A 20,852-nucleotide genomic window follows, 5' to 3' on the forward strand; every position below is an offset into this window, starting at 1 on the left:
TAATTCCCGCTTGTTCGGGGCAGGCGGACGCGGAAGCAGCGGATGGCAGTATCCGTCGCGAAAACTTTTTTCACGGTTCCGTAAGAAAAAGTCCCACGCCGAAGTCCGCGCGTCCCCGCCGACTGTGTCTGTTTCATGTTTTTCAATATTTGTAATTTATCGATAAAATTATAAAAGGTATCGATACATAACAGTCTAAAGTGTGCGCTACTCCACATAATAATATTATATATAAAAAGTATAAAAGTATACATTATATATATATATATATATTATATATATATACATATATATTATATATGAAAAGTATAATATATATATATTATACATACATTGGGATTGGTGAGAATATACGGTTTTTTCGCTTTGGAGTGTTATTTTCTGAAAATATTGAACAAAATATGGAAAAAAAATTAATAAAACCAATGAGTAAAAACAAAATGTAATATTTTTTTTTTGTTCTCACCCGATGTACGACACGTCGTCAGCGACAGGCAATTCTCTGTTGGATTTTGCGATTGCATTCATATCGCGTGAATGCACAAGTGTGAATATCTAATGCAAATAACTTTATATGACGTGTAACATTTCGCTTTTAATTTATAATATATGAAACCGTCCAACATATTAGATTCTGAAAAAGATTCAGTATTTTGAAGAAGAACACAATTAATTCATTTTAGCAAGGATAAAATAAGGTTGTTTAATATACATTTTAATATTTAATATTAGTTCAAAATGTTTAATTTTCATGGATTTAGGTAGTATCTTGTTAAGTTTCTACTGAAATTAATATATGAACATTACCATCATGTATGTTTACTTTATACATATCAGACGTTTATTGATTATTATTAACGAAAATATTACTATATTGTAATAATAGTAATAATTTTATAAAAACTTTGTTTTATCATATAACGTTTATCATTGAAAGTACAGATGTCCGAAAGAATTATGTACATGCTGACTCTTCCGAGCACTTTTAACAGTCTCGTTGGGAAGACAGTGAAGATCGAAACGGAGGAACCACGCTATGTCATCGAGTTGGTGAAATTTTAGACATAAAAGTTATTCGAACTTAACAAACTTGATAAAAAAGGAATTATGAGATATTGAATATTTAATAAATGTACAGATTGCTAGGTGATCTTTTGGGAGTTAAAGACTACAAGACTAATAAAGCTGCTTTCTGGTTTTTGGACATCGTAGCTCTTCAAGTTCTGCGTTACAAAAATTGTTTAGATGATCATCATAGAAGTATATTAATTAGCTGGTTGGTTGGCGAAATGAAATTAATTCGAGGTGATTTTTATATCGAACTGATATATGTTAAATAAAATATTTTGGTGGTGCTACACAAGTGGCGCTAGGTAAAATATTTTTTACACATGCAGAGAGACTATTTAAAAAGAAATATAATGTTCTCATATAAATAGATTTGTCAAAATAAAGATCTATATCTATTTACATACGTTTATCTGAATTTTTACATAGCATACATAATTAAGTAAAATAGGAAATTTTATACATGGTATAATAAATTAGTAAAAATATATTTTTTAGAGACATAGAATATTTTTATAGATAAGAAGTTACTTCGAGAAGACTTTTTTAAAGAAATGAGAATATTATTTCTCTATGTTGCTGAGAAATTATTCAATAACGATCGATTGCTGCATTGGGAGTTACTTATGGATGCATATTCTGAAATTATGTCACAAAATTTTACCACTGATGCATCTGCCAACAGTGAAGCGGGAAATTTAATTACGGACAAATTATCTGAAAAGGAATTAATTACAGAAGATGCCAAATATATGTCTCAAGAGAACAAATTTTCTTTTATCGGAAGAGACTTGACAAATTGTAATAATGGAAACAGGTAAATTGAAGAAAGTAAAATCCTTCATTATCATGAGTCACACACTTTACATTACTTTATTGTGCCGTTTTTTTAAGTAAGTTAAATAAAGATTCTTATTTTAGTGTAACAAATGATTTGCAAGAGGAGTTACCGATAAACTTTGAAACTTCATCAACTACAGAAAATTCACAAAGAGATATATTCACAGCTACAAACGCAATCGGATCTTCTAATTTAACGAATCCAAGCGACATCCTGGAAATAATTGTTGAAGCAACATACAATATGTACGTATAAGAAAATACAACACACATTATTTCAAATATTTTTAAATATTTAAAAAAAAGATAATATACAATGTAAGATTTTATCGTTGTTCAATTTTTAAATAGGTATGCTAATGAATTGCGATATTCCCTTATATATGCAGTTTTTGTAAAACCAATACAAATACAAATCTTTCATATGCCTCATACTTTTCGAGTACCACGTCAAATTAAACTGGCGGATCCTGGAGGATCATTTGACATACAGCTTCGCGAACGATTGGAAAAGATTGCTAGTGAATCAATAATTAACAATGGCAAAAAATTTCAAGGTAAACAGCGTAATAAAGCAATTATGAATTTAGTTATTCGATACGATATAATGATGCAACTTTTTATATTTTATTACAATTATAATGCGCTTATTTTTTATTTTGTTACGCAGTTGTGTAGTGTGTTCCGCAATGTTACATGATAATTAAAAACTGACAAATTTTTCGTTTTCAGGAAAGAAAATGACTGATGATATAACAAAAGGAAAAATAATTAAAGATGTAGACATGGAAATTCCTCCGACACCACCACCTTCGCTAATCGAGGAAGAAATGTTAGCTAATAATCGTCGATTTATTCTACCATTGATAGAAGCGAACGAAGCGGCACAGATCTATGAAATGCATGCAGGAAACATGTAATGTGTGATAATACGAACATCAGACTGAAAGAATATTTTATTTCGTCTTGTCCAATAATTTAAAGTACAATATGTTATTCTGTGATTATCGCCGTGCCCCATTCGCGACATTTGAATTTTTTCACTGTTTTAGGATCTAGCGATTGAATGGCCAGTTTGACAAAATTATACGAATTTTCCAAGTTCCATTGAAGTTTTCCTAGTTGACCGTACTTGTTAGCGCCACAGCCCCAAAAGAAACCGTCTTCTGAAGAAAAAACAAACGTCATTTTTTTTCTAGGAAATACAACCTTTATTAAAATTTTTGCGTCTGTATGTGGAGAAGATTTATTTTACCTGTTAAGCATATAGTAAAAGAATTTCCGCATTCGACTTTTTTAACATTAATTTCTATATTCTCTCCACCGTCGTTTTTAAAATCTACCAAAGTTGGAACGGCGTGAACTTTTGTGTCCTTGCTTTCAATTCCTAGTTCACCATTTGAATTCCATCCCCAAGTATAGAGATCGCCCTATTATTTGAAAATTAATTTTACTTACATTTAATGTTAGACGTCAATTAAAATAATTTTTTTTTTACACTAACCTGATCAGTGACTACGGCGGTATGCCAACCACCGGCTGATATTTGTATTACTTTCAGACCTGCCAAGGCTTCGATAAGTTTCGGAATATCACAGTTTTCTAAATCATTGTGTCCTAATTGACCACGTCTACCATTGTGAATTATAATAATTATTTCATTTATTAAATAACATCTTAATCTAAAAGAACATGTTTGCATATGTAACATACATTCCCATCCCCATTGAGTAAACATCGCCATTCTCAGCCAGTAAAATAGTATGATCAAAACCACAGGCAAGATCAACAAACTTGACTCTCTTTGGCATTTCAACCAAAAGCGGGGCATTAAATACGCGTCCTTAAAAAGTAGAAAAACTTGAGTAAAAATACATTTAATTAAAACACGATGTAATGCTTAAGCTGAGTATTTCTTATTGCACACCTAAATTAGTTAAAACTACTGTACATCCTGCTTGTGACAGTTTGATGGCGTGTTCAGTCTGCATTTCATCATTGCTGGGAATAAACGGTGTTACTTTTTGCCAAGAGTCGTCATATATTTTATATTTCCAGATTTCATTGCGTGTGGACAAAACAACTACACTATCCCGACCAGGAGCAGCCAGTTCACAGCTATATTGAAAAATGAAATATTTATACAAAAAATTTATAAATAAAAAATATTTATTAAAATCTGTAAAGAAAAAAACGCAGATATTTTGTGTTTATTGCCTTCCCGACGACTCCTCTGGTATCTGCATTAAACGTGGCCTGTTTCCGTCATCTTTCTCACTGATTTTACCCGTGATATATAATTTTGTATCTTGCCACAGAAGAAAGTAATTCCACCCAATCTCAATGTCTGTGATTCCAGGAAATGGAATTTGAGTAAAATGCGATATCGATGTGACAATCCCATCCTGGTTTGAAAACAGCGGACTGGCATTTAAGCCGGCATAATACACCGGCATGTCTCTGTAAATAATAAAAATATATATAACATCATTTTTTATTATTAAAATTCTGTTATCACTTTCAACTTTAGATAATTAAATTATCTAAATTATCTGATAAACTATTTAAATAATAATTAATCTCGTCATTGAGGCATAATTAAAAAAACAATATGCTTTTTATCAAAAGGAATATATAGAAGTACACAATATAAATAAATGAAATATATCATAGGTAAAACAGTAATGTATTTATTTATCTACTGTCGTAAGCAATATTAATAATATAATATATAGGTATATATTCGCACGTGGTAACCGAACTGTAGCTTCTTCCGACGGTATCAAATGCGTTGATCAGCACGTAACATCAGTCAGAATGTGCAGATGTCACCGTTCTCCTTGGATACCAGGAAAACAACACAATCTGATATAACGTAATGGAAATCGTCGAGATAACGCAGTAAATAGTTAACACGTCTTCGCGCGCGCGTTCCAGGTTCCAGAACCTGAAATATATATCAACAAGAAGATGGTAACAAATGTCACGTGAATTAAATCCTAATGCACTTATTATGCACTCTTTCCTTTCCCTCCCCACCACCGCCTGATACACTATTGATTGCACGAAATAATCGAAACATAACCTGCGAAGATTTTATTGGCAGTGTACAAAATTTATACCAAAACGCTACATAGAAAGTTGAGAATTGCAAAGTGCATCGTTGAATAAGATAAACAATTTTTATCAACTTTAATGTACAAAAATTCACTTGTATATATACTTTCTGCGCACCTTTACATATCTCTCTTCACACTCAGAATCTCAGAATGAAGATGAAGAATGACATTGCGGGCTATATTCTGATCGTCATAACTCGTACACATTCAACAATTTAACTAGAAAAAGGGAATTATCTTCTTGGAATTGCATGCACTGATTACACGAAATTTAAAATATTTATATACACGAGAATATTGTTTTTCGTGATCGCAAAATTCTTGATTTTTTTTACATAACGTAATAAAATAATATAAATATAAATTTATATTTATAAATAGTATGCTAAGGAAATACACAAAATTGCATTTATTTATTCTCTATATAAAATAGATATTTCGAAGTAGAATTTCTCTAAGCTTTCACGAGATCATGAGTGCAATATAATAAATAATGCAGAGATCTTTTTCTTCTTTTTTTATATTAATTCACTATAATTTTGTCAGGGTCTGCTTGCTATCTTACGAAAATTGCGATCAAGTCCTGATAAAGAGCTTCGATTGTTGCTGTTGGGTCTGGATAATGCCGGAAAGACGACTATCTTGAAGTCTTTGGCAAGCGAAGATATCACGCAAGTAAACCTGCTTTGTTCTTAATTTCCATAATAATAATTTATTAAAAAGTGTGCTAAAAATTGACATTAAAAATATGTTTAATATTTGAAAAATCATGCAATATACATATAATAATCTGATTTTATTAAGGTGACTCCAACACAAGGTTTTAATATAAAAAGTGTCCAAAGCGAAGGTTTCAAATTGAACGTTTGGGATATTGGTGGAGCTCGAAAAATTCGACCTTATTGGCGAAATTATTTCGAGAACACGGATGTACTTGTAAGTCTTTATTACGCTCAAACTTTGAAATTTTAATGTAAAAATTATTAATTATATTTTGTTTTGTTTTTATTTAATAATATAATTTTTATATGACATTTTTTGACAATAATGAAATACAGTAAATTATTTTATTGCAAAATTTAATATGAAAAATATAATAAAAGAAAAGTAATTTGTGTTGCTCTCTCTCTCTCTCTATATATATGCCATAACTTAATTATTATTTTAATAATCAAAAGCAGTCATGTGTGTTTTATATACCTATAATTTTTGGAAACAAGAATATGTATTTTCAAATATTGCAAAATTCTATAAATGTAATAATTATAACGATACAATTTCTCAATAAAGAGCATTTTATGCTTTCTGTAATTGTCGATTTTTTTAAACAAATGTTATAAATTAATTATTATTACATTCAAGAAGTGTCTATCACTTCTGTGTGTTTATTAATAAAGATAATCTTATCTTGAGATTTGTGTAGATATTTTAGACTCGTATCTTTCTTCCTAGATAAAAATAAAATTGAAGTTCTATAATGTTTGTTGGCAATAGATTTACGTCGTTGACAGTGCAGACATCAAAAGGCTGGAGGAAACGGGACAGGAATTGTCAGAACTTTTACTCGAAGAAAAGCTACGCGGAGTTCCATTGTTAGTATATGCGAATAAACAAGACCTGGGACACGCCGTGACGGCAGCCGAGATAGCGGAAGGGCTCGGTTTACACAACATCAAAGACCGTGATTGGCAAATACAATCGTGCATCGCTGTTGAGGGCAAGGGCGTGAAGGTATGTAGCAATATTGCTTTTAAATATTAAAATGTGATATAATATTTATGTGCATAATTATCATTTTATCATTAATACTTGTCATATTTTAGTATATTGGACAATATATATCTAGACTGCTATAAAAATGATTCTAGAAATGTAAAAATGATGATTTAAAAATAAAAATTTAAATTTACATTAATGTTACAAAACAATTTTATGGAATTATATGTATATATATTTATTTATATTATTATTTGCAACACTTTTAGAAATAAGTTCTCTATTTTTCAGGAAGGTTTAGAGTGGGCATGCAAGAACATTAAAAGGAAGTAATAAGCACACCATGCAAGTCGAGAGAGACACGGTCGATGTTTATGCCACCTTAGGGCGCACGAAAGGAACAGGTTTACACCATCTCCATTGTACATTTTACACATGATCTTTATTTATTATATCTTTTAACTACTATTTACAAAAAGTTACTGAGAACAATTGTTGTTTGTGCATTCGATATGAATAACGTACGAATGTCGAACGTGGGTCTTTACAAACCCGTCGTCATATCGAACATATCCAGTTGTCGGACTTCCGTCCATTTCGGACTCGAGAAGTTCTATTTTTCACATAAAAGAGAGTGTAATAGTGAGTTCATAAAATATGTGCTGCAAACTAACGTGCCTTCTTGATGTTTTAACTATAATAGATTAGATTTTTTTATAGATTTGTCTAGTAAGAAGTAATAAAGAGAGAGATGGAACACAAGAGGAAAGAGACACGACGTGTAATTTATATAGATACAATTATTAATACAATATTTATACTTATACGTATGATATAGATATTTGAGCACCACGTGTTATTGCACTCGCGAAGAAAAATCGCGGAGACACGCTAAAGCATAATGTGCAGCATGCACAAAGTACCCATGACTGCACTTTCTTTTATCTAAATCGACGAATATATACTATATTATATTATAGCAATTGTAAAAAGAATTGCAATTTGAATAATGCTGCGAGGTTTCAACAGCTCCTCATTAGAGATGATTAAAATCTGTACCAAATATTTTCGTACAATGCGCGGTTATTGGATCCGTGCTGCAATTTTGTACCAGAATGACATTGATAATTTTATGACATTGATAATTAATTTAAAATACTTTTTAAATTTCTCTTAATGACGTTTGAATATGGAAGTAATTTTTTGATATTTAAGAAATTCAATTTTATCTCGTAATATTTTATAATTAACGAAAGTATTTGTCACATTGGTGGCACAGTTCCTTTGGATATGAAATATCAGAGAGAAATGACGTGTTTATATTATTATAAATGATCTTAAAATCTTAACCGTCCATCTTTCAAGATGAAAATATCGCGTGATGTTTTTGTCTTCCACACGAATGAGGTCATTGCGGTTTGTAATAATTAAAACATCACATATTTTTATTAATATATGATACGTGTGATAAAATTCTGATACTAATTTGCTTAAAAGAAAAAATATATAGTTAAAAATGTCATTAAACAATATCAATTTCATTTTGTAATGTCATTAAGAGAAGCTAAACTTAGCGCAGTTTTTTAAAATGTAATTTTTAACTTAAATGTAATCATCCGATTAAAAAGTCGATAAAGTTGGATTGCCTTTTGCATATATTATATGCTTTTTTTTAGACTCTTGGTTCTTGAGCACGAACTTATTTGTAAATAATACAAAGATCCAAAAAATGTGGTTTGAATCAGACCACAGACACTTATGAGATAAGAACGTCTTTTAGATATCTTCACGGCATCTTCTAAGCGTTTCTCTGGTTACGTTTTATTAACATTTAATATTTAAAATTGATGTTTTATAACATCTTTGTTTGTACATGCAAAGAAAATGTAGAGACACTCCTTAATAATCTAGTCGCTTCTGTCAAATTGATTCCGCCGCAATTATCATTGCAATTTCGTTAGGCGCATTTTATTTTTGTGCAATAAATACGTTAGAATTATGGAATAAATAAGAACACGGCTTCGCGGCACATTCTTTTAATCTTAGAGGCGACTTAGCAATTAATGTCTTTCACAGATCGCTGTCGAGCTAAACTCAAAGTTCGCTATGAATGTTTTCCGTAGTTACTCTGATCTCCTCTTCATGGAAAGCGGTGCAGTCTGCTGGGTATTTGCTCTGAAAGCAAAACGAAAAAAAGATACAAGTCGTTAATTACTAATAATTAAGATAATAAATAAGACAACGCGAGAAACCAATAGAACAAATACAGATATTTTTATTATATAAGCAAAGATCTTTGTTAACTATCCTTCTTTCTCTATCTCGGTTGTTTTAATTAAAATTAATCACAAAAAATTTAATATAGTTTTTATTTACGTTAGACTGAAATATATTTCTTTTTTGTTGACGGATTATAGTTTACTCACAATGCATCCCTCATGCTCCATGATGGCTCCGTAGAGGGGCCAGAAATTAGTTCCTAACTTATTACTGACTGCCCAAGCCGCGGGGAAACTTGCTACCCTCAGCAATTTGTTGCGTACATGTTCAAATAGCTCATTGCTGGCGTCTTCACGTTGCTGACTCTTCTCATTTATGGTACATAAGATTTGACTAGCACATTGCGGCATCTTCGTCGCCCATTTGTACGCACGATACGACTGAAAATAAATGAATACGCTAATATTTATGAAAAATTGAAATTTAATACAAATTTAAGCTTTATATAAGTTATATGAAAAGATTATGATCCTCGAGATTAGAGGTTCCTTCCCAACCTTTTTTGTCAAGAGGATAATAATTATTGTCTTGTAACTGTATAAAAAAAGTATTTACCTTGAGAATAGGGCCGATGAAATCATTGTTAATGATATCGGTTAGTCTGTTGCTTAGCTCTCGTGCATTTATTCGGGACATGATAAATCCTTTTTCGGAGGCCAAGCTCATTAATTCCTGGAAATAGGATATCGCCGGCCTTACGTACTGCGAGCTGTCGACGTTATTCATGTTCAGGTATCTCTTCGCTATCCCATTTGCCAATCTGGGTGAGAAATTTTACGTTAGCTGTGTGTTACATACACTTGGGAAAATAGAGAATTATACAATTAAATATTATCACACTAACCTGGAGATACTCTCCGCTGGTTTTGTGGCATCGAACATCAATGTTTTTGGAAATCCCTGAGACTTTAGAAAGCTATTACCGACGAATTGTATGGTCGTGAGATAACGTTGTTGATTTACCGGATCCGAAACGTGAGAGATCCATTCGGCCACAAAATTCGTGAGCGACCTGATCCACCTTCGACGTATAGCGGGATGTTCAAAACTGTCCAGGATCTTCTCCCAGAGGATATTGCCTTTCTCGTCCGTCATTTGAGCAATTACTTTTGATAGACCGCTGTTCTTCCATAACGTTTGCCCAAGTTCCGAATTACTGAAGTACAGAAAAGAATTTTTAGTTACGGCAAAAAGGGAGTTACAGAAAAATTATCGACGATCAAATACATTTATGAAAATTAAGTCATTTTTAATATTTTTAAATTCTTCTTCAAGATATATAATAATCTGATCAATCTTGCTGATCTTTAATTAGTTTTGACAGCGTAATCTTGTTGGGAAAATTTCTTTGAATTTTTCACATATTATCTTCCAGAACTTTTATATTTTTATAACTTTTTAGACCATTTTTTATTTGTTTAATATAAAATTGGAGTTCTCTCTTATGAAATGCTGAAAAAATCTATATTTTTCTAGAAATCTTTATTTATATAAATTCGGAAAATTTTAAGAAAATTTATAAAATTTGAAGAAATTTTAAGGTACTTTTTCAGAAACTTTTATAAATTTAAAATATAAAAAATTCTTAAAAATATTATAAGATACTATCAGGATTTTTTTTCACCGGGAAAGATTAATGTTTACAATGTCCATCACGTTTTTATTATGTAGTTAAAGTACTACCTGAAATGCTCCCACATGACGTGAATGTTCTCCAATACTGGTGGCAAGAACCAGGAGTGTCCAGAGTGATCTTTATTCCCGGCATCGTTGTCATTCATTCCGTGACCTAGGGCATCTAGAAGCATTGGCACAAGACCCATTACCATGTCGCTGTTTGCATTTTGCTGGAAGAACATGCTGCCCATGTTGACTATGCTCGCCCAGTCTATACCGGAATCCTCCTTGTGTTCCGTGTCTCCCGATCTCTTACCAGTATTCAAGGCGCTCAGAATTGAGCCCACCATTGATAAATCGAAACCTTGATTATTTTGTCCACCTGACATCAAGCTACTCAGCCCGGAGATGAGCTGGCCGACATCGTCCGCCGCGGATCTTTTTTCGAATATCATGTCGCGGACCTATTAATTTCTCATACTTTATATTTGAATCTTCGAACGATCGTTTTGTAGGCATTAAAAGAAATTGAAAAGACAATTTTAAGTAAAATTAGTTATTCCTATTTTAAATATTTAAATATTTTATGAAGAGAATTTTTGTCATATTTAGATATAATGAAAAAAATATCAAGGGGAGAAGTCGGTGAGAAATTAAATAAATCGAAATTGAATTGGGCAATTTTCAGAAAAGTACACGAATTTTCGTCGTACTTGCTTGGCGGAATCTGACTGCGCAAAAGTCTGGGCCATGTCTTGGAGCGACTTCTGGGAAAAGAGGTTTTTAGCTTCCTCGATGAAGACGCTGGACGCATCGCCCTCATTATTCTTCTCGGAACTCGCCAGCCCGACTAGTATCAATAGGAGCGACGTCCTCGACAACCACATCCTTCCGTTTCTGTAACACAACATTTGGTTAGCGCGACGTTATTCGACGATATTCCTGCTGAGTAATCATCGAGGACTCGATGCCGCAATTGCATTTCTCCACAATTTAATGACGTACAATTACAACGAGGCCTCGTTTGTCTCTTGATTAAAAACAGAGTTTTCTCGAAACGTGTCGTTGACCTTAATGGCGGATCCTGATTCTGGAGTTATTTTTAGAAGAAGGAGAAGCCTTGTGCGAGGTCGTTGTCGCGAGGATTTTTTTTTAAAACGCGGGCGACATATACCGGAAACGTTTCGGCTCGTGGCCACTCGGATATACCGTTGTTTCTATAGCTGTGTCATCGGTGTTAGTATATATGCGCGCGTATTTCGCAAGACATACGAAAGCGTTGATGACGAATTCGTTGAGTCAACACGCAAAAGAAATGCGAATGAGTAAATATTAAAAAGTTAAATTGTGCAATTATATCGTTATGTACGATGCACAATAAATATATGGAGCAATTACACATGTGCGTACAATGCACAATGTACATATATATATATGGAGCAATTACACATTAGCGAGTATGTTCTATACAATAAAAGTTTGTAACAAGCTCGGTATTATTGATCTGTTTTTGACTGTATTTATTTAATAAATATAATTTTTGTAATTTTGATAATATTTGAATCAAATATGCACATATTTTTTTCTTTCATAATTTATTAACATTTGTGTAATTCAAAGAATATGAAGATAAATATAGAAAACATGAATTAATTAGATTAATTAAATAGGCAGAAAAATCCAAGCTTTTATTTAGTCTACTAACACAATTCTAATTTGTTTTTAGTAACGAGCACACATTATCGCTTATCATTATCGAGTATCCTTGAGGATCAGAATCGTAGCAACTGTCACAAACGAAGACAATGACGATAAATGATGCAACGCCAGTGTATACTAACGCTCAATTTGAGTACCGTAAACCGCATGAAATTGACATTCTCCAGTTGGAATAACGATTCGGTCTAACGGTATGGACTGTTAGTCATCGTTACCTCCAACGCGTCAAAGTCGTGAATGATAAGTCGAAAGAATAAACAGTCGATTCGACTGTCACATCTCCCGATTAACATATCTTAATATTGTCTAACGTTGACAAATAAAATAAGTATTAAATGATCTGGAAGTAGAAGAGACAGCAAGTTTATTACACACTATTTATTATTATATTATAAATTGCTTATTTCTGACTATATATATATCATTAAACATTAATATTTTTAAAAAGTTAAAAGAAACAATTAAAAATATGAAACTTCTTAATTTTCTACATTTTCTTCAGTGTGTTATCTTAATTTCTTTTGTAATTTAAATTTTAAATAATTTTTAATAATTTATAAAGTCACAGAGCCTGACATCAAGTTTAGTTATTCTACAAATTATGTAGGAAAGAATATTAGAATGTATATAATCTACATTATTATTGAACGCGACATCAGAAAATTTACACTAAAATGCGATGTATTTCTTCGCAAGATGAAGAAGAAGTAAAAGAAGTGAATGGAAGTTATCTCGCTTTTAATTTAAATTAATTGTCTGTCACATTTTTAGTAATCATCTTTGACAGCCGCGTATAAAAAGTAAGAAACACGGAAGCTACCTCGTTCTCAGATTGTCGAGAGGGAAAGCGCGTGCGGGATTTTTGCAATGTCGTCGCAGACGTAGCACGTGATCAAGAAGAAGGTGCAATGACCGCCTTACTCATGAAATTAAAATCGTACAGTTGCACATTTTTTTCCGTACAATAAGTTGATTATCCATAAGCGGATGTCAGCGATTTGACGGCGTGATATTCTTGCTTCGGAAGCAACTTATATACTTTTTTAAAATTATGGCGGCATATTTTTGACGAATCTCGCCGAAAGTTCCGTGTAAATTATTGCAGTAACTTTAATATAACGGTATAGTTTATATAGAGAATAGTCTGAAATGTATAATCACGATCATTTTATCATTAGGAAGAAAGCTATTTCTATAATTAATATGACGTTATAAGTTAAAGTAATTATGAAATGATTGAGAAAGCTATTGATACTGGCTTATTTGTTTTCACGTTATGTTAACTGTAAGTATTTTGCTACTTATTAATTGTCGAAAACTGTTATGTTCTTGCGTAAATGAATGTTATCGATCGTTTGCTTCTTTAACATCCGCACTTTTAATATACGTAATTATAAATAGACTATTGTTAATTTTACATTAAAAAATTAGTAACATAGATATTGGCATCTTGATATTTGAAGAGAAAAAATTAATAGCTTAGAATACAAATTTTGCTAAAAATTATTTCGATTTTCCACGAGAAATGTCGCTAATATGTTGTAAAATACAATTATATACGAGGTCGCTACGTTATCTACGTTTGCAGTTGTATTTGCATTTATAATTAAGTCGATTTTCAGCAAATGAAATTATTCAGGTATTTAAAAAATGCAAGTACAGCGACTCGCATATCGTTGCAACGATAGGAGAAGACCTTGGATGACTAAGACTGTAAAAGGTATCGCCAAAGCATTAGGTGCACGTTTATCGTAAATGATAGCGATAGGTGACTAAAAAATGTTTAAAATTTCGAGTGCGTTCTCTTGTAATACGCTTTGTCGCATAGCTATAAACATTGTCGGTTATTTGATCGAATTTTACAACTTTAAGCAGAACTACGCTATTCACAAGCACCGATTATATTTTTGTGACAAACGATAAAACAAGCTGTTCTTATTTTGACATAAAAAAGTTAGCGGAGGAAGTTATTTTTTATGCATTTTAAATTACGTATTATAATTTTATGGTCTTTTTTAGTTTTTCTCAAATTTTCTCATTTACTATTATATATTAAATTTATAAATAAATATAAATATAAAGAAATATATTTACAAATCTATTTGTGTATATAAAAGCATTTACATTCCAGTATATGCCAGAGATTACCCTTTTTAACGTGCGTGTTAGTTCAAGTTCAAGCACGTGAGACGTCCTTTCTCTTACGCATAGCCATGTCGAGGCGGCGGAACAGTTACTTAACATCTCGGATATAGTCAGTCAGCTCGTAAACTTCGCCGATGTGATCAGCAAGACAAACGAAACCCCCATAGATTGCAATTACACGCGTGGCGGCGCGCGCGCGCGCGCGCGCACGCGGTGGAATTGCCGGTTGAAAAATTCGCGTGGCCGCGCCAGCAGCAACGGTAGTCGCAGTCAAGTAGAGCGTGTTCGATGTTTCCAATGTGGAAAGGCGATACGAGCATTGGTGCTCGAATTGCCGTTACGTTATTTATGACGGGAAATTTTTGCGTGCATCTCGCGGAAGGTTGCATCTACGCGGAGGGTTGATTCGTCAAGTGTATACAAAATTAATTTCCCTTAACGGCGCAACTATTCTTTGTAACGGATACCTATATCACGAGCGCGTGATCTGCCAATTGTAATGAAAGCGCAGCTGCTGTGTAAATTCGAAGATATTGTAACATATTTGTTAATATAGAATGCTTATTAATGAAAAATATTTTTTAATAAAATTATACCATATGTTGAAGTAGCGTATGTTAAATGCAATGCGAGTTACAAGAATGCACTTCACTAAAAGTGTGAGATAATACGTAAGATAAGATAGATGTATAATACGAAAAAATATAAAAAATAAATATAAAAAAATATAAACGAAATATAAAAGAAATTTTTAAAGAAGTATAAAAATATAAAACACGGGACACATATTGATACGAACAAAGTTCGAACTTTCTATAATTTGCTCAATTTACTGCCACGCTTGTATTTATCATATAACGTTCTGTCAATAAGTTTCCGTAAAACATAAAATTTTAATCAAACACTTTATTTTACGTTCTCACATTCGGATGATCTACTTTCATGACTTTCACGTCAATCCCACGAACTCGTAAAGACACGTAAACGTCCAAGTATGTTAAGAATCGAAGTGCTCTCTTGAGGGGTTCCGGTTTGAAAGGTCTCTTTCGGCCGGGATAATAGTACTGTGATCATGATGACGAAAGAAAATCTTGTATGTAGCAATTGTTTTCCTCGTACCTTTAAAACCGATGGATAATCTACGGGCTGCCTGTGTCGGACTGCGAACGAACTATGCGCGTGTATGGTACCTCAGGAGCCCGTGCACCTGACACTGCCTGACACGACGAAGGTTGTGGTGTGACTGGCGTAAGACGTAGCCCGTCGAACGGTACTTACCTACCTGAGCAAGTCCCCTGACTTTGGAGCGTTGAAGCCGGCAATACAATGCACCGCCAGCGCGCTTTCGACTCGATGCAGATCCCTGCACCACGACCGGAATATTATCACTTGCGTGATTTCTCGCGTTTTCGCTCCGGAAAGCTTCGAAGCATTCTCGAGCCCGCGTTTGGATTTTTGTTTGACGATGCGGCATACTACATTAAGCGTTTAAAAATCTCGAACAACTCTGCGACGTAATTTTTTAAAATAGATTAGCAATTTTCTGGAAATAGATAAATGTTGCATTTATTATTGTACAAAATTATTCTATTTTTAGCAATTAAACATATGGAGAACCTAATTGCAAATTTGTTCAACGCCGAAGATTTAAACAAGTAAACGAATAAGGTTTGCGGACAACGACATATTGAAACAGATAAATTCAGAAAGATTTTACCCAATCTCTCTAAGATTATTGTAGAATTTATAAGAATTTCTATATTTCCATAAATACATATGATTTTCTCGTGACTCAACTATTTTTTTGTATTATTTATAGGAATATGATAATTTTGTATACATTATATTCATTATGTGCAGTTCTTAATAATTATAACTGTTTATAAGATGATTCTTGCATGACAGTTGATAATATAATACGGCCTATTAACGTTAAATACGTTAGACGACTTTAAATAAACATCTGATGTTCCCATTTGATGCGTACATTATTAGCCTCGCAATACCATGAACGATCTAATCGACGATATTCCGCCAATAATGCCAATTGCAATGAATGAACGTTTGGAAATGCGGCAGTGAAAATTACCGTTATCGAGATTGGGTTAGCTCTGCCAGTTTATCCAGGTCGCGGTATGTAAATTACAGCTGCGTAAAATGTACTTCCTTTCTGGAATTCCCCGACGAAATATCTTACGACTCGGATAGTTAAATTCGGGTACCGAATTGGAATAGAAATCTCACCAGATAAGATGAAAAAAAAAAATATCTCACCGTTCCCCACTCGACTAAAGTCGCTGTACACAGATTTGAGTAACTACCGTTTCGAGGAGCAGCAACATTGCTTCGTGGTGAAAACCGGCTTTGATATACAAATACACACAAAAGTCTCTTTCGGCGAACAGTCGATGACCCCGCAAAGGATTAGGGAACGCGTGCGTTCGGACGAAGGTATTATACCGGCCCCTTCCACTCCAGGTGCCAAGGTCATCTCTGTGCACCGCGGTATAACGTGAAGAGATCTGCGATGATAGAGAGAAGGGACGTTCAACCGGTTACGAGCTGTGACTCGATGCCGATTTTTGAATAACCAACGATTATATAGCTCGTTGGTATTCTATCCTGTTTGCTTCGCCCGAGGAGGTCTAATTGATTCCCCTCTTTCATGTTAGAACAACGAACTTCTAACGTCCTCGATAATGAGACCAACGTGAGATTTTTTTGAAGCAGCAAAAAGCAATCTTGCAACTAACGTTTGTCTTTCTATAAAACAAAAATACGATGTAGAAAACGCGCGGTACTTCGCGCACTAATGTAATGCAATATTTTACATATATGTACATACAACAACGTAAAGCTAGAATTTAATATTAAAATATCCGCGAGCTAGCAAAAGAGAGAGGAGCGTTGTACATTCTTGATTAAGGAAAAAAATTATATAAATTGTATACCGCAGTGTAAATACATCGCAATATTTCAACATCTCTGTTTTATATACCTCGGGATATGGGGCTTATTGTTAAATTCGCGTTTCATAAATAAGAAATTAGAGAGGAAATTCTAGTTTTTCCGTCAACGTTGACTCACAGATATACCTACGTGTATTTTTTATGAGAGACAGAAGATTTTAAGATTCAAATAGTTTTACAAGAGAGAAGAGAAGACCTGCGATCAATATAATATCCGCGCGTCGCTTATTCACCGCGTACCTCAAGGTAGCGGTTTTGTAGATTGCGACATTCGTATGGCGCGCGCGACCTTTTTCAAAGAAAAGATCTCTTCGCTACATTCCGTTGTGTCTCGCGAAAAGTCAGCGCGGCTGCGGACGGTCGCACGCGAATAAAAGATGCAATACTTACGGCGGTATCTTCCGAAAAAAGTCGAGACTTCTTCCGCGTGCCTCACCTTAAATCTGACGATCGTATACAGGAGTCCACGGATTCGGAATGATCTTCCATAAAGACATTACTGTGACATTGTCGGTGCACAGATTTGCTCTTAGTTGCGTCGGTATCTGGCCTGTGAGGGAGAAAAATATCTTCATGGATCTCAGGTGGATCATCGCAGTATTTTTAGAAGTAAGTTAAATGGGTCATTGATTACGTGATGCTAAATCATGTAATCCTTTACATAAATTTTAATAAGTTATTAATATTATTTTAATATTACAATTATTTTATAATATTAAAATATTTTTGCAGGGTGCTCTTAAGCCAGTAAATTTCTGTAAATTTTACTTTTTTGTTTTAATTATCTCATTTGTCTACTTGCACTTGCGTTAACAACATAAATTTTGTATTATATATCCACAATATAGAGAAAAAATAAATTTGACTCTTTTTTGATAATCCATTTTTCATGACAATCTCTTATTTTCTATAGGTAGTTCCGATGTGCCTCTATCTCACTGAAATTTATTTGCACTGTAACGGAGCGAAAAGCTCTCTTGACTCAGTGAATACCGGTGCCGCCGCCTTATTAGCCCTTACAAGACTAATCGCACCTCGTATCCACCGAGAGGAATTACTCGAGATAGTCACTTCCATAACGGACGATTGGGCCGTGCAGAAGGATAAGAAAGTTCGTTGGGTCATGAAGAAATACGCGATAATGTCGACACGCGTGACGGTGCTTACCTTCTTTCTCGTGAGCATCATAGTGAGTACTTATATCACTATGGCGATATCAGCGATCACCGTGAAAACGGGCCAGCTCGATAATGAGATCGACAATGTGAACATGAGCCACGAGAACGGAAGTCAGTCTTGTATGTTTGAAAGCGCGTCGTCGCGTCAGGCGTTTCTGGTCATTCAAGCGATACAGATGTTAACCACTGGTATACTAACTTTCGGTACCACCAGTTTCTTCTTCGGACTGGCCATGCATCTGTGCGCCCAATATGACGCGTTGAGTATAAAGCTATCCGAATTCCGAGTCAGCGAGGCACGTCGCGTGATAGCCGAAGCGGTCCAAAGGCACTGTCACCTTATCCGACTGGCCGAGTGTATGGAGGAATCGTTTAATGCGAGCGTTTTGATGTATTTGTTCGTTACCAGCACTCTCCTGTGTATAGACGGTAATATGCCTTTAAATATAAAAAATTGTTAAAGTTAAAGATTGTTTTCGCACACGAAGCTAAACTTCTGATCGACGAGATTAATTTTCAGTTTAATTCATATTATAAATTTTTGAAAACAGAAAATTAATTATTTTATAAAAAACAAAGTGTTCTCAAGTACGTGTTCTCGAGCCTTATTTCAAACTTTAAAAAAAAAAAAAAAAAAAAAATAGGGCCGACTTTACCGTTTACGTACCGTCTCCGATTAACTTGATCCTCCGATTAAACTCTTCGTCTCTTTCTAATGTTTATTTCTATCAATGTAGATTAACTTTAATCTCGGTTTTAACTTAGGTTTTATCTCCTTCTAATTCTCAGAACTAAAAAGAGATACAAAGTAAATTAAACCAAGATTAAAGTTGATTTATATTGATAGAAATAAATATAAGGAGGAGTTATAAGTTAGAAAGAGATGAAGAGTGAGTTCGGAGGATCAAGTTAATCGGAGACTGTAAAATTGACTCTTAAATTCTAATTTGCAATGACATTTTAACGTGGCTGAGATTTATTTAATTGTTTGTAATCTTTGTAATACAATATCGAATCTCGTAATATATATGTTCCAATAAAAACTGCATGTTTTTAAATGTTGTGATAACATTTTTTAGGGTACATGTTAATCGTATCGTTACCTCTCGGCAATCTACATATGATTATACATAGCATTAGTGTTTTACTTCTTATGCTGCTCCAACTGTCGTTCTACACGTTCGCTGGCGATTACTTGGAGATGAAAAGTGCCGCGTTGTCTTATGCCACTTATGACTGCGACTGGTTCGAGCTGCCAGCTAGTATAGCCAAGGATTTTCACATTATTTTAATGCGGACCAGTATTCCTCATCAATTGACAGCCGGAAAATTCATGGTCATGAACATGGTTACGTTTAAAGATATCTTAAAGTCCACGGCGTCGTATCTTTCGGTCTTGCGTATTATGTTAGGTGAATAAACAATATATATTATCGAGTTGTTGAAGTTGCGCAATATTGTCGATTACATTCCCTCGCGATAGTAAAACCTTCATAAAGTTTGTAAATTAATTTAAAATAATTTAAAATAAAGTTTTAAGTCGTATTTTCATTTTAGAGATATGCATGGAATATCACGATATTCTGATATATAAAAGTTTCCAATTTGTCTTCAACGATACACGATATATTTTATATATCCCTCGTCTTTTCCGTCCCCTTTCAGTTACTTCAACGGTACAGAACGATAGAATGAACGTTTTATGTAAACGTATACAAAATCGTACGATGCTATACGTTACCTGATGTATATGTTTCGATTTCAGAGAGAGTTATAGAACTCTACAGCATAAGAACTGCGGTAGTGCGGTGCACTATTAATTTTCGTATTTCCTTCTATGTTTTTGCCATGATGAAAAAGATGCATGATTGTACCGCGTTGCATACCACAAATGCATATTTCGAGCAAAGGCACTCTCGCTAGAAGCTGTAATCGGTAAAAGTTCAAAAGTGAAATAGTCTTTGACTGCAAAGCGACGCATCCTATAGAGTATAGAAACATATGTGATTTTGTTCTGTCGATTCCGTTTCTGCGCGGCGTAACACACCGTTCCTCGCGTGAATAAAAGATCAAAGAAGGGTGCCTCGCCCTCGATGGCGTGGGTAGTGAGATGGCTTTGCTTGCCGCGCGCCTTCATAGTAAGTTTGGAGTTCAGTCAACGCACAGTGAAGAGAAATCGAATAAACGTTATCGAGAGAAAC

General features: G+C 33.8%; 5 protein-coding genes across 8 annotated transcripts; 3 read left to right on the forward strand and 2 right to left on the reverse strand.

The window, feature by feature from the left end:
* The first annotated feature begins 7 nt into the window (after positions 1 to 7).
* On the forward strand, positions 8 to 3,247 carry LOC143899975 (uncharacterized). 2 transcript variants are annotated; one of them, XM_077410836.1, is made up of 6 exons: positions 8 to 1,305; positions 1,588 to 1,885; positions 1,990 to 2,154; positions 2,260 to 2,465; positions 2,641 to 2,824; positions 2,961 to 3,247. In XM_077410836.1, exons 1-6 carry the CDS (start codon positions 1,131 to 1,133, stop codon positions 2,965 to 2,967), a joined length of 1,035 nt encoding a protein of 344 aa, XP_077266962.1. In that variant the 5' UTR covers positions 8 to 1,130; the 3' UTR covers positions 2,968 to 3,247. The 2 variants fall into 2 exon arrangements, with proteins under 2 accessions (XP_077266962.1, XP_077266963.1); XM_077410837.1 differs by having other exon boundaries at positions 1,179 to 1,305; positions 1,567 to 1,885.
* Positions 2,847 to 4,813, reverse strand: LOC143899973 (RCC1 domain-containing protein 1). Of its 3 annotated transcripts, none has more exons than XM_077410834.1 (7): positions 4,671 to 4,813; positions 4,126 to 4,368; positions 3,836 to 4,026; positions 3,622 to 3,751; positions 3,413 to 3,539; positions 3,164 to 3,338; positions 2,847 to 3,074 (listed from the first exon to the last, which is right to left on the reverse strand). In XM_077410834.1, the coding sequence occupies exons 2-7, from the start codon at positions 4,362 to 4,364 to the stop codon at positions 2,902 to 2,904; spliced, it is 1,035 nt and encodes a 344-aa protein (XP_077266960.1). In that variant the 5' UTR covers positions 4,365 to 4,368; positions 4,671 to 4,813; the 3' UTR covers positions 2,847 to 2,901. The 3 variants fall into 3 exon arrangements, with proteins under 3 accessions (XP_077266960.1, XP_077266961.1, XP_077266959.1); XM_077410835.1 differs by having other exon boundaries at positions 2,847 to 3,071; positions 4,658 to 4,803; XM_077410833.1 differs by having other exon boundaries at positions 4,658 to 4,803.
* LOC143899983 (ADP-ribosylation factor-like protein 3) lies at positions 4,747 to 8,774 on the forward strand. The gene is made up of 5 exons (XM_077410857.1): positions 4,747 to 4,881; positions 5,574 to 5,702; positions 5,832 to 5,963; positions 6,522 to 6,758; positions 7,035 to 8,774. Exons 1-5 carry the CDS (start codon positions 4,879 to 4,881, stop codon positions 7,074 to 7,076), a joined length of 543 nt encoding a protein of 180 aa, XP_077266983.1. The 5' UTR covers positions 4,747 to 4,878; the 3' UTR covers positions 7,077 to 8,774.
* Positions 8,764 to 15,771, reverse strand: LOC143899960 (uncharacterized). Its single transcript, XM_077410809.1, has 7 exons — positions 15,624 to 15,771; positions 11,354 to 11,537; positions 10,707 to 11,104; positions 9,868 to 10,179; positions 9,579 to 9,783; positions 9,170 to 9,403; positions 8,764 to 8,918 (listed from the first exon to the last, which is right to left on the reverse strand). Exons 2-7 carry the CDS (start codon positions 11,525 to 11,527, stop codon positions 8,838 to 8,840), a joined length of 1,404 nt encoding a protein of 467 aa, XP_077266935.1. The 5' UTR covers positions 11,528 to 11,537; positions 15,624 to 15,771; the 3' UTR covers positions 8,764 to 8,837.
* Positions 15,772 to 15,897: 126 nt separating this feature from the next.
* LOC143899972 (uncharacterized) lies at positions 15,898 to 20,742 on the forward strand. Its single transcript, XM_077410832.1, has 3 exons — positions 15,898 to 18,082; positions 18,387 to 19,080; positions 19,731 to 20,742. Exons 1-3 carry the CDS (start codon positions 17,951 to 17,953, stop codon positions 20,069 to 20,071), a joined length of 1,167 nt encoding a protein of 388 aa, XP_077266958.1. The 5' UTR covers positions 15,898 to 17,950; the 3' UTR covers positions 20,072 to 20,742.
* The last annotated feature ends 110 nt before the right edge of the window (positions 20,743 to 20,852 follow it).

The sequence above is a fragment of the Temnothorax americanus genome, unplaced genomic scaffold (genome assembly GCF_048541705.1).
Source record: "Temnothorax americanus isolate GAGA-0224 unplaced genomic scaffold, ASM4854170v1 Scaffold29, whole genome shotgun sequence".
In the NCBI taxonomy this organism is placed as follows: domain Eukaryota; kingdom Metazoa; phylum Arthropoda; class Insecta; order Hymenoptera; family Formicidae; genus Temnothorax; species Temnothorax americanus.

Bases quoted from the DNA above. Each gene is read 5' to 3' on its own strand.
- LOC143899973 (XM_077410834.1), bottom strand. From the start codon at position 4,364: ATGCCGGTGTATTATGCCGGCTTAAATGCCAGTCCGCTGTTTTCAAAC. The intron at 4,027-4,125 runs GCAATAAACACA...TTTTCAATATAG, and splicing joins CCAGAGGAGTCGTCGGGAAG to CTGTGAACTGGCTGCTCCTG. The intron at 3,540-3,621 runs GTATGTTACATA...TCACAATGGTAG, and splicing joins TACTCAATGGGGATGGGAAT to ACGTGGTCAATTAGGACACA.
- LOC143899972 (XM_077410832.1), top strand. From the start codon at position 17,951: ATGATCTTCCATAAAGACATTACTGTGACATTGTCGGTGCACAGATTT. The intron at 18,083-18,386 runs GTAAGTTAAATG...TATTTTCTATAG, and splicing joins TCATCGCAGTATTTTTAGAA to GTAGTTCCGATGTGCCTCTA. The intron at 19,081-19,730 runs GTAATATGCCTT...AACATTTTTTAG, and splicing joins CACTCTCCTGTGTATAGACG to GGTACATGTTAATCGTATCG.
- LOC143899960 (XM_077410809.1), bottom strand. From the start codon at position 11,527: ATGTGGTTGTCGAGGACGTCGCTCCTATTGATACTAGTCGGGCTGGCG. The intron at 11,105-11,353 runs GTACGACGAAAA...AGAAATTAATAG, and splicing joins AGTCAGATTCCGCCAAGCAA to GTCCGCGACATGATATTCGA. The intron at 8,919-9,169 runs GTGAGTAAACTA...TTTTGCTTTCAG, and splicing joins TGGAGCATGAGGGATGCATT to AGCAAATACCCAGCAGACTG.
- LOC143899975 (XM_077410836.1), top strand. From the start codon at position 1,131: ATGTACAGATTGCTAGGTGATCTTTTGGGAGTTAAAGACTACAAGACT. The intron at 2,155-2,259 runs GTACGTATAAGA...ATTTTTAAATAG, and splicing joins GTTGAAGCAACATACAATAT to GTATGCTAATGAATTGCGAT. The intron at 2,466-2,640 runs GTAAACAGCGTA...TTTCGTTTTCAG, and splicing joins CAATGGCAAAAAATTTCAAG to GAAAGAAAATGACTGATGAT.
- LOC143899983 (XM_077410857.1), top strand. The intron at 5,964-6,521 runs GTAAGTCTTTAT...TGTTGGCAATAG, and splicing joins TCGAGAACACGGATGTACTT to ATTTACGTCGTTGACAGTGC. The intron at 6,759-7,034 runs GTATGTAGCAAT...TCTATTTTTCAG, and splicing joins TTGAGGGCAAGGGCGTGAAG to GAAGGTTTAGAGTGGGCATG.